This window comes from Alexandromys fortis, unplaced genomic scaffold (genome assembly GCF_014885135.2).
Source record: "Alexandromys fortis isolate MF-2015 unplaced genomic scaffold, M_Fortis_MF-2015_v1.1 scaffold_20, whole genome shotgun sequence".
In the NCBI taxonomy this organism is placed as follows: Eukaryota; Metazoa; Chordata; class Mammalia; order Rodentia; family Cricetidae; genus Alexandromys; species Alexandromys fortis.
Window position 1 is genome coordinate 2,332,166 of NW_026067903.1, and position 12,086 is coordinate 2,344,251.

General features: G+C 42.9%; 1 protein-coding gene across 1 annotated transcript in view; it reads right to left on the reverse strand.

The window, feature by feature from the left end:
• Positions 1–466: 466 nt before the first annotated feature.
• The window catches only part of Slc9a4 (solute carrier family 9 member A4), a 53,277-nt gene continuing 41,657 nt past the window's right edge, over positions 467–12,086 (reverse strand). Inside the window, 3 exon segments of the mRNA XM_050134806.1 lie at positions 467–1,641; positions 7,547–7,634; positions 8,359–8,490. Of these exon segments, the coding sequence (XP_049990763.1) occupies positions 1,286–1,641; positions 7,547–7,634; positions 8,359–8,490 (576 nt within the window). The 3' untranslated portion in view covers positions 467–1,285.

The window sequence follows — 12,086 nt, forward strand, 5'->3', positions numbered from 1 at the left end:
ACTGACAAGTTTCCTGGCCCACCTAAAGAAATACAGGAACACCTAGAACTTAAGAGAGTCAGAGAAATTTGTAGCAACAGGGCGTGTCTGCTGGTGGCCTTCAAAGATGTATGTGATTCAATCAGATGCGCCTGGCAGAGACGGGTAAAGCAGTAATGGTCAAAGGCTCTTTATTAAATTGAATGTCATGGGACTAGCTATCTGGCATAGGAAGTAGCATTTCAGAAATGCTTATGCACTTGTAGATGTCCAGGTAGAAGAAAGCGAAAGAGTAAGGCAGGAGGAGAGAGAAAGTGGTTGGTAAAATTGCCAAGCTGAAGTGTGGAGTTCAAGGTCAGGATTGGAATAATCACCATGAAAAACTCCTCTGAAGAATAGTTACTAAACTCCAGGGCCCAACATCACAACTTCAGATTCAGGGCAGATAAATCCTTTTGTTCATTTCATTGCTAATTAACTGGGCCTCTTCCATTTCTCAAGTTTATTTTTAAATTAGCACTCTAATTATAAAAATAATGTATAAATCATTGTTCAAAGATGAACTCCTATAACGTAGATCGCATCTATACATATCACTGATTAAATATAACAATGTTGCAACAAAGTTTACCTCTCATTTGAGGTATATTACTATATCTTTGCAAACAGAAGAGTTAAAAAGGAATTAAAGCCAAATATATTCAGTTTGCAAGGTGACCAACCTGCCATGGGACCTTTGTCAGTGTCCCAATCTGAAAACTCTAGGACCTGAGCCAAATGACTTCAAAGGTCCCTGGCAATTCTAATTGGTTGATAATTACAAGTTGCTAATTGATTGCTAATTACAGCCTATAGGAATAGGAATTGCTAACCAGTCACACATAGTTCTTGACGTATGGCATATTTCAAACGGTTGTAACAAAAGGTTCCTATATATTCTAAGGGATGAATTCTTTGTTCTTTGGTTCTTTTAACATCAATGAGTTTTCCTAATGGCTTCCATCATTGCATATCTCCAAATCCCAGTAGGTCTGTAAGAAAATCAGGAGAACTTGGTAGATTTCTGTAATCCTTAGGTATGGCTGACTGTTCAGAGAAGAAGTTAGTTCTGTGACACACCAAGGCACAAACAAGTATGTGGCTCGTCCTTCAAGTTTGTTTGGAAAGTCATCCTGTTTTATAGATAGGTGTCCAAAAGCGTCAAAAATGCAAAGTCAATAGCTCTGTTCTCAACTGTGAGAATTTTTGTTTTATGGTGATAGAAGAGAGACTCTGGAAAGACCCAACAGCCTTAGCGCCTAGTGAACTATTTTCTATGGAGCAAAGGGCTGTGGGATTTGTAGTGTTCTCTGCTATGTCTGTGTTCGGCTATCCATCTGGACCCGGTTGCTGATGTCTCCTCCTCGGTCTGCTCTCCAGACTCGTATTCTTCATCTACTGCGTAGAACAGTGGCTTGGGCCGGATGACGTCCCGCCTGCCCCATCCAGCATGCTCCTCCCAGCTGCTGTTGCTTCGGTAGCTGAAGCTGAGCGCCTTCTCTCCTCTGTGAAAACTCTTCATCGGGATCATTGCTTGGGTCTGCCGTCTTTCCTGAAGGGACCCTGATCGCGGGTGTGCTCTGAACATCAAGGGCTGGAGTCCTGGATCGATGCCGTCATCATCTAAGAAGACATCATGACAAGAATGGAAAGAAAACACGAAATCGGAGTTAAGACTTCATGCCCAGGTGCAAGAAGGCTCAAGACTGCCAGCTCCTGCTCTCCGCTTCATGGCTAACGAGGCTTTCCCTTTCAACACCACAAACTCAGAGGAACGGGGTGGGCAACGCTGTATGCTTGGTGCTGTAAATAAATGGGGATGCATGGAAACCTGTGCGTCTAGCCAGTCTCCCCTAGATTTGTAGCAGAGTAGCTTATCACACTAATGGATTAATAATAACCTAAAGCATATACTAGAAAAAGTTTTGTCTTCTAAAAGATAAATGCTATACTAAAAGTTCTGTGAAAGTGGTTGGGATTCTTTTTTCCCCTGTGTGTTTCTGTTTTGTTGAGACAAAATCTCATCCTGTCACGTCGGATGGCCTTCTCTTGTCTTTCAAAGGATTGCGATTACAGGTGTGAGCCCCATGCCCGGCTCCTGGTATGATGCTTAATTGGTCACTTTCGGAGAGCTTTTACATCTGAGTTTCACTGCCTGGACCTTGAAAATGTAATCTTGGAGAAAAGAGATGGGGGAGGAGTCAAAAAAGATCCCAGGCAGTGGCAGATGCTCCCCTGTCAATGGAGTCGATTGCGAGCAGACTGCAGTGGTGCCCGATGACATGATGGGGCTGTGTGCCTGTCTCTGTCCTTCTCGTTTTGCATATTTTATGCCACCTTAATGGCCCTGAGAGATGTATAAAACTATTGCCCTCAAATCCTATGCAAAGTGCCTAAAGTTATTGTTCAAGAGGAGGTGACTTTCAGTATGATACAGCTGGCAAAAGTGGGGTTGGAGCCATTCCCCTGTATCCTCAGGAGGTAGACCAAAACTCACACATGCTCCGGACTCTCATATAAAACGGCACAGCGTTTGCATATAACCTATGTATACCCTACAGTTTCATTTAAGTAATCTCCAAACCAATTGTAATACCCAATACATTGCAAATGCTAAACAAATATTTGTTTTATTGCATCTGGGGGGTAATAAGGGTGAGGAAAAAAAAGTCTTCTTAGATGCAGAAGTCAGCTGTACGTATCACATGTATGCTGCTAAGGCTGTGTTATGAGGGGGAAGGATCACCAGGTATCCATGTGATGCCCTGTTTGTGAGTCATCTCAAAATTTCTATCCTTTCCTAAAACACAGCGCCTTTTCCTCCCCTTCAACCAGGGAGCTTTCACACAAATGTCATCTATTGTTCCTTCCAAGCTTTAGACTCATGGATTTGTTTTTCCCCGACATGTTCTCTGCAGACTTTCACCATTTTCAGGCATTTATTTATAAATCTGAAAAGTGTTCTTTCTCCCACATTCCATCCCCACCCCCTAAAAATGCAAAAAGAAAAGAAAGCCAAAAGAAGCAACATAAAATTAATACTGTATGTCTAAAGGCTTGCACTCGACAAAAATACGCATATATTACTAGATACAAGAAAAGTGTAAAAACCCTGCTCAGAATTGTTTTTCCAAAATGCAGCCAAATCATCACGGGCAGGTAGCTGGGGGCTGACATAGGGATGCTCTACTGGAGGTAAAGATAATCTATTTTCTGGTTTTCCTTCCCAATTCCCACTTAACTGGTACTGAGACCAGTTCTCTAATATCCTTCCAGCTCAAAGTACTGAGTGGAGCTTGAACCTCCATTCCTTCCTCCAGCTCTTTTGGTACCTGTAGGACTCTCTGAGGTGTGGACACTCACTTCTGTCCACAAACCCTGTCTCGTGTTTCATTCTACCCGCTCCTCCTGAGGAAGAACTCTCCGTGAGTGGACAGAGTCTAGCCAGTCTCGCTGCCCCCTTCGAGGTTAATGTAGAGTGTAGCCCAAGCATTTAGAAGAGGCTTGCCAAGTTAAGCTCAACGTAAGTGACTAGCTCTGCCCAAAATGTGAAGGAACGTTCTGTAATGGAGAAGGTGGAGGAGAGAGGATGGGGCCTATACTTGGTCCTTGTTCACAAGTCTACCTGCATGTGAGCACCCAGTACTCTTGTCCCAGGGAAGGACAGTGGCTACCTCTCAAGTAACACATGAGTATCTTTACCATCCTCTGGACTAACAGGCTTAATTACCATGGCTAAAGGAGAAACAGAGAAAGTGCTTTTGCTTGGGGCAGGGTGGAGCCAAAGCCTCAGGGGATTAGCTACTTGGTACAATTTGCATTGCTTAGTGACTCAGACCCAGAGAGCAATACTTCCTTATCTCTTCATTTCCAAAGGTATATATACACACATATTTTTAAATATCTATTTAATATATATTAAACCATTTCAACCATTTCCGAGTACAGTTGAATGGCACCCAGAGCTTTCCTGCTTCCCTGTAATCCTCACCAACATCCATCTCTAATTCCATTGGCTTAAAGCTGCCTCACACGCAAGAGAGGTTTTAGGGTGGGGATCCCCATAATTATAATTAAAACATGAACCCCAAAGGTATAGGAGCCTTGAAAGAGTATGCAGGTCTCTAAAACCATCATGAAATTCACAGACATTCTGTCAGGGGCATGCAAACCTTGGCAGGCCTGCAAAGAACCAGGAAAGAAAGTGTTACCATAGATTCACAGCCCTTGGCCAGGCTACCTGGTTGAGGCAACCCCATGCCACCCAAGGTCTCCTAGTAAACCATCCCTCTTCTGATTTTCAGACAGAAGGTGATCTCGAACAATCAAACTGTTAGCCACACATCGAGGACTCTCCATTTCATTGTGATTGCTTCCAAGGTCTTTTGGGGGAGGGAGGGGCTCTTTTCTGTTAATTACAAACTTATTGCTAAATATGTAAATACAACCGGCTCAGTCTGCTCAATCTTATTTGTGTGTGTATGTTTTCGGGGCTGACCATTTGGTATTAGATAACTAATGGGTGTGTTCTTGCCTAGCTTATCTGCTGGTGGTATCCTTGTTCTTGTCGTGGCGAGGCAGCTGTGCTGGTGAGAAGTGAGACTTCATGAGTGTAGCTTCTCACATTGACTGTAATCTTTTAAAACTTGCTAAAGGTGACTGGTAAGTTAAATTTCACACCTCATCTCTCGGATTTCTAGTTCAACCGCTTTCACCTGGGTGAAATTTAGAACCAGATTGGCATGTAATTAGAAAGAAAAAGCAGACCAGCAAAAACTGTCAGAGATTATAATTTTTCTTCAACTCTGGATTAATTCATGAGAAGTTCCCATTTTGGAGAGTTCTTGTCCTTCCCGTGGCTAGTGTTTCCTACATGCATAGTTGGCTATAAGCCTGCTTTAACAGTCTTATGGTTCCTGCTCATGTGGGTACCCCGTGTCTCATTTCCAGTCGACGCTATCATAGACGAAGCCTTCCAGTACTATTCCTCTGCAAAGGCAACAGCAGAGAAGATACAGATGTTTCCTTTTTAATTCCTGTATGTTCTTGCTGCAGTGTGTCCCCACAATAAACTCCCGTTGAGCCATAATTATTGAATGAAATGGATTTGGAAGGTATTCAGGAGGGTTTGTTCTCAGTACACCGGGTACTGCTCTCTAAACAGGTTGTTATTACATAGGAGAGTTCCCTGCCTTGCCTTCTCATGCATGTGCCTGCCCAGCATTCTCATGGACTGCGGCCGTGTGATGCCATTAGTCATGGGATGGCATTCTCATGAAAACCTCACTTGATGTGGGCCGTCGATCTTGCCCTTTTCTGCCTATCGGACCATGAGTCAAGTTAACATCTCTTCTTTATAAATTACTTGGTCTTAGGTGTTCTGTTTAGCAACAGCAACGAAAACCTGCTAAGGGAGTGCATCCAGTTTCCAGGCATTGATGGATTTTCTGGAAAATATGCTTGAGATGCTGTTTGTTAAAGGAACCTAATAAAGGGTTAGGATCAGCGAAACTTGTGAATTTGTTGAAGCTGTGGTTGCCCGCACAGGATCAAGCCAAACAATATTCTAGCATAGAGTGGGGAGGAGTTCATTAGCCTCTACCCATGCTGAGGAACTATAGACAGTTGATGGTTTCAGGGTGAAGAAGAATCAGTTTTCTTTAAGATATGGCTCCAGTTAGGGCAACTTTCCTCCAGGAAAATGGGCATCACAAATTGGAGTTGGTCAATCACTTCAAATAAAAAAAAGGACATGATGTGGGGGCAGTGATGGTGGTACAAGACAGGGTATCTGTAAGGAACTATAGGAAGGAGCAAATATGATTAAAATATATTGTGTGACATTTGTAAAGAATTAGCAAAGTATTATAAGATAAATGTTAGAGTCCCTTCACCAATTAAATCTGATGAATACATAAATACATTTTCAAATACCAAACAACTCCTACCTTCTGGAATGAAGCACACATGGCAAGGTTTAGTATTTAGAGTGACTGCGTGACTGTTCACTGTAATGCTTGATTACACTTGCACATGCGTCCCCCAAGGACCTGCCTGCTGTCAGCCCTGGGTCAGAATCCTGCAGTACTGATGACCATGCCAGAAGAGAGCTGTGGCATGGTCTTGTTTTCTGTTCACTTAAATGATGAGATTTATCTGGAGTTATTAGACTAAGAAAGAGATTCTAAAACCCATCTGTTCGTGTCCCATGTTTGTGTATCTCTTTTTAATTCCCTTCACTTTTGTTTGTGAAATGCCTTCACGATATGAAATGACACTAATTAGCAGAGAGTCATCAGGAACAGACAAGATTAATGAAACAAAATTACTAGTCCAAAGCCCTCTTCAGAAGGAAGGAATTTAATGTAAAGGTGGCCTTTCATATTGTAGAAGAAGAAGATGGTGTTAGAAGGAACATAGTCATAGCAAACACTCTGAAGGGTATACTTGACTTACTCCTTATACAAAGAAAAGGCTCAAGATGGTTTGAAATGTAAATAGATTTGCTCTGTGCAGTTGACTAGTATTTTACCATTAAAATGAGAACTAAATTCCTACCTTTGAGATGAGAAATCTATCTTCTCTGGGACACTGTCAAATGAACTAGGAAATTTAGGGTTGGCAGGGGGAGGGAGAGGAGACAGAACACTCGCTGATGTTTGATGTAATTAATGTATAGGACGGTAGGATGTCGCTGTGCTTCCAATGAGTCTTTGTGTAGGATACTGGCTCTGTGAAGTTCAGTGTAACACAGAGAGGAACCTACAGAAGGATGTAAATGTTCAGTAGTGATTACACCTGAGTATTTAAAAGTCTGCTTAACTCCTTTCATTGTGTTTTCCCAGTGATGGAGTTGGGTTTGACAAGAAGCCATTTTAAGCAAGAAAGACATAACCAAAAATCCCTTTAATTCAAAGAATAATCATATTTCCTATAATAAACAATTATTTTAAGGTCCTGTGCCTTTAGTTTATTTGGCTACCGAAAGTGATTTTTAAGGTTTAAATGAGTATAAAATCAAGTGGGTATCATGGCATATATATTACCCTTTTCTAGCAGACATCATTTTGATATGTATTTGAAACAGCAAATTTATTAGAAAAATGAGCTTTTTCCATACCTATGAATGTCGGTTATGTGTTGAATGGGTAACTGTTAATATGACTAAATCACCCCAATAAAGTTAACCTAATATTTAAATTGCACTGGACCCTTACAATTGCCCAAAAGTGATCCTTTTACTCATATTTAAGACACCAGTGAGGAGATCATGTGACCTGCTATTCATTGCTACACTCTAAATGGCTGGGAAAATTAAAACAGGATAGTAGTGCATGACAAAATTGCGATGAGTTCAAACTTCTATGCCCATAAATAAAATTCTGAAATTTATTGGCAAAGGATGCTTTCATTTTTTTCTCATTCAAGTTTCTACTTAATAGTTCTGATTGTGCCTCTTGGCCCTCACGTCTCCAAATCTTCACCATCTGACCCTGCCCAGGGGAAACAGCAGCCTAGAGTGGGTTACCTGTGGATTCAGCAGCCCTTGCTTCTCTCCTTGCTGACAGGGGATTGCTGTAGGGGAAGGAGAGGTAGCGAAAGTTCTTGGTGCCCGCCTGTGGGTAATGAGAAGAAGCAAAAGCAGAATAAGCTACTGCAGTTTCAATTGGCACACAGTCAGTAAAGGGAAAAAGGCATTTAATCGTTTAATTATATCATTGGTTTAAAGAAGCAAAACACTTCTGACCTTAGTATCTATTTCCTCTCTCTCTGTCTCTCTGTCTCTGTCTCTGTCTCTGTCTCTGTCTCTCTCTCTCTCTCTCTCTCTCTCTCTCTTTGAAAGAACCCTTGTGAACCTTCCAGAGTTACTCTCATAGCCTTGCTCAGGATTAGATTCAGGGTCTGTTCTAGACCCGCTGTCTGTCCAGGAGTCCATAAGATGTTAGGGGCTCACTGGAGATGCGAGGAGACTTGAGAGACTAGCCAAAAGCAAATCCTTCTATTCAAAGTCCTGAGAGAAGCTTTGGTCTGAGAAGGAGTCCTCAGATGTTCAATACTTTGCCACTGTGGGTTTTGGACGCAAACTCAGCTCAGGGACCACATGATGTCTCTGAACTACCTTGGAAAGCACCTCCCCAACATACTTCCTTCACAGATGCTCGAAGTCCCAGAGTCCCGGATCCAGAGACCCGGGCTGCTTTGGTACATTGCCCCCTATGACTTTTTCATCTCTCTGGTAGCATGTGAGGCTTGAGTACTTAGTAAGCGATAACAGTGATTTACCCTCAACTAACGAGGCTCTGCCCCAAGGGCAGTCCCAGTTATTAGGAGGCAACTTACCGGCTTTCCCCAGGGCAGACTCTGCCCTTTCCGCATGCTCTCCCTCAAGGTGTTCTGGCGGCGGATGAGAATCTCCTGGGCCTGCTTCTCACTTGTTTGGGGCTTGAGGTTATATTTGTTGTAGGACAGAGTCTGTAGGAAGAGCATAATAATAGGCAGGTAAGAACTTCAGTGCTACCTAGGGCCCCAGAAGCATCCAGAAACTTCTAGAGTGGGTAGACAGAGCTCCTGGGCGAGCTTTGCCCCTAGAATGACTGAGACAGCCTCGTGTGAGGAAAGCCTGCAAGCAGACTCTCCTCTTCGGCTTAGCTGTGGCTGTGGACAGTGCCTTCAGAAATCCCTGCAGCGGCCATACCCGACCAGAGACCTCCCCCAACTGTGGCTGCCCTGCACACACGTGTTCTTTCCCGGAGCCATTTTTATATTCTAGGCCTTCAGAGTTAATGGGTAAGAAAAATATCAAAAGTAAATTTTGGATTTCCCACAAAGTTTCTGCTTTTCATTTCTCTACACACAAGTGTGCGTGCTTACTGAGGTGAGCCTGCAGCATCCAGCGGGTACTTTCCTGGGATAAATGCAGATGGAAGGGACATAAGAACTAAGGGTGAAACTAATAAGCAATTTGAAGGGAAGGTAGGGAGGATCCCAGGAGAACGTCCACCCATGAGTTTGTTATTGTGTGACTGAAACACGGCATCCAAAGACAGTGAGTAGAAGCAAGGAAAGGTGAGACGATTCCTAGGGATAAGAAGTGAAAGTAGACATACATACTTTCATTTTCTTGTTTCTTACCAAACAAAGCAAAAGAATTTAGGCTTTATAGTACATGATATATGGTACATAATATAGTTCATAATGAGCCAGGTGCCTACCCAGCCCCAAGGGGATATGGTTAGTTTCCTGCCTGAATGAAGAGAGTATTCCTAACAGAGAGCTCGCTGTGACTTTGTGTGTTGCATTAGACTTCACTTTACTGTGTTCTACTAAATGTAGACCCAGGTTGCCGATAGGTGATTTTCACTATCTCTTAATGAAATCAATATTCTTCAGACAGGAAGCTACCAGGAAGGAATTTTCAGGTCAAAGGAAGAATGAAAAGCCCACTGACTCTGCTCCACCTAGCAGCTCCTTATCCACCACTTTGGACAAGCACAGTGCTCCGACAATTTGTGGGGAGGGGAGAGAAGAACTGTGAATACAATTTGACATGAGGTTCTTGCCCATCTTCTATAAAGATAAATCAAACTTAAGTACATTTAATAAGCTTTTATATTCCTACATCCCAGACTAGGAAGCTTTGCTTTAAGTAACATTTGGACTATTTTGCCTGATAAACCGTTGCCCATGTCAATTTGGCCTTCTGCAGAGAGCACAGGAATTTCTACACACATAGTGTACGATGCTAGTGTCTTTTCTTTCTTCTTTTTCTGTCCTTTTTTAGAAGGAATCAGTGCCTGGATGAAGCTGGTTCATTCTCACTAAACCTTGAGCTCTGCTGGAGAAAGAAGGCTTCACTATGTACCTAGACCGTGCACATGTCTGGCGTGTGCAAGCTATAACAACACAGAACAGAACAGAATTAGAATATATCACTCTCTTCCTTCGAAAGCCCGTAGAAGCTTGGAGAGCAATAGAGGGCCTGTGCTGAGGCTTGTTCTATGGTAAGTTTAGGGTATGCCTTTCTCTCTCCATTCCACTGTGTTGCAGTCTCTTCTGTGGTTGTACCATTGGAAACCTCCAGAAGTCAGTCCTTTACCTCACCGCCCATATGGATTCTATCCTGAACATGCCACGAGGAAGTATTTTAAAAAGACGTGTCCAGAGTTCCAGTGGGACCAGCTCGGTTTCCTACCAACTGTAACTTAGGATCACCCAGAGTCTTACCATATACTCTGCCTGGCCCTGCCCCAAAGTGACAGCTAAGTCCCCAAGACAAACTCTTCTAAAACATGCAGTGATAAATGTCTCCAGCCATCTGTCTTGCACCTCTTGTCCAGACTTGAGGACAACGGATAACTTCTACACAAGCTCTCTGTCAATCCTTCAAGCTGTAGACTGTCTGCTATAAGCAATGGATGTCTGTCCAGTTGCTCAGGGTAGCGTTTCCAGGAGACACTTTCCTTTGAAAGAGTAGAAGACTTTATCAACCCTACAAATGCTAGAGGTGGGTGGACAAACAGGTGTGTTGTCAGTTTTTGGTGAACTTGACACAAATTGGAGGCATATGGAAAGAGGACATCTTAAGTGAGGGGTTGCATTTATTATATTGCCTGCAATCAAGGGTGTGTGGGCATTTTCTTCATTCTTGACTGAAGAGGGAGGAGCCTAGCCCATTGTGGGCCATGCCATCCCTGAACAGGTGGTCCTGGGTTATAAGAAAGATAAGAAAGCAAATCATGGAAGCCAGGGAAAGTGAGCCAGGAACCAAAGCTCCTCCATGGTTCCTGCTTCGCTTGGTTTAGTTCTTGCCCTGACATCCATCAGTGATGGGCTATGAGTGGGAAGTGTAAGCCAAATAAACCCCTTTTTTTCTGAGTTACTTTTGGGCATAGTGTTTATCAAACTAGAATATTAGGGAATGGAGACTGGTGAGTTCTATTTTTAATGAACTGAACATAGAGGTGACCAGGTCCCTGCAGCTATCACTGTACTCAGTCCACTGATCCTATTCTGATTTGATTCCACTTGACACTTCGCAACAAATCCGTGAATGAAAAGGGGGCCGACATACTCAAATTCAGAAAAATCAGGAAGAGTGATGCTACCTAGTTTAGAAGAGAGAACACTGAAGACCAGATGAAAAAAGACAGTGGCTATCTGTGTCTACAGCTGGGGAATAAAAGAGAATGTGGACAATGAATCCGTTCAGAACATATTGGAGTTTCAGGGCTCCAGCCTCCTTCCCTGTATCCTTAAGGTGGGGAAAACATCCAGTACCAGGTACTCAGTGAGCCTGGCTCTCCCTCAGCTCGCAGTTCTTCCCACCAGGAAGTTCTTATCCACATAGAGAAGGCAAAATGTGATAGTCTTGCTGGAACAGTTTCACTTGGAATGATTTGAAAGCCATTGAAAATTACCCCAAGAATATTGTCACAGAGCTGAGCTATATATTCCTTCAGCCTTTTCTTTCTCTGACACAAGCTCCTTAATCGTCAACCTTCCTGACCCAGAACCACAGAGAGCACCGACCTTCACTGGCTGTGTGAGTCTGGAGTCCTAGAAAGAACACTGGCTTGGGGCTCAGCAGAAACTCTTAACTTGTATTTACTTTATCACCTTGAATAAATCCAATCATTAAAATTTCTAACCCCAATATTTACTAGAAAACAAATGTCTTTGACTAGATGATTTCTTAATCCCATCCAAAGCATGATCTATTTTCACGAAACATACTTAATCACAGCAAGAAATAAAATGGGCCAAAGAGTCACCGAACTTGAAAAGTCTTCTGCATGGGTGACATTGACTTAACTGTCATTAACTCAGAGTCTCTGAAGATCCCTCTGCTAAACTCTAATGAAGAAGGGTCCAGACCAAAGCACCAAGACACCAGGATTTCTTGTTATTCTGGTTTCCAGCTTCATCACTCTAACCCAATAAGTGCTATTTGTTGACTTTTATCATAGTGAACCCCACTGGGTATCTTGAGGGACAACAGGATCCTGGTGCCATGTTTTTCTTACACTACAGGAGGATGGCTGCATCTGTCTTTCCTTTGAGGACAGGGA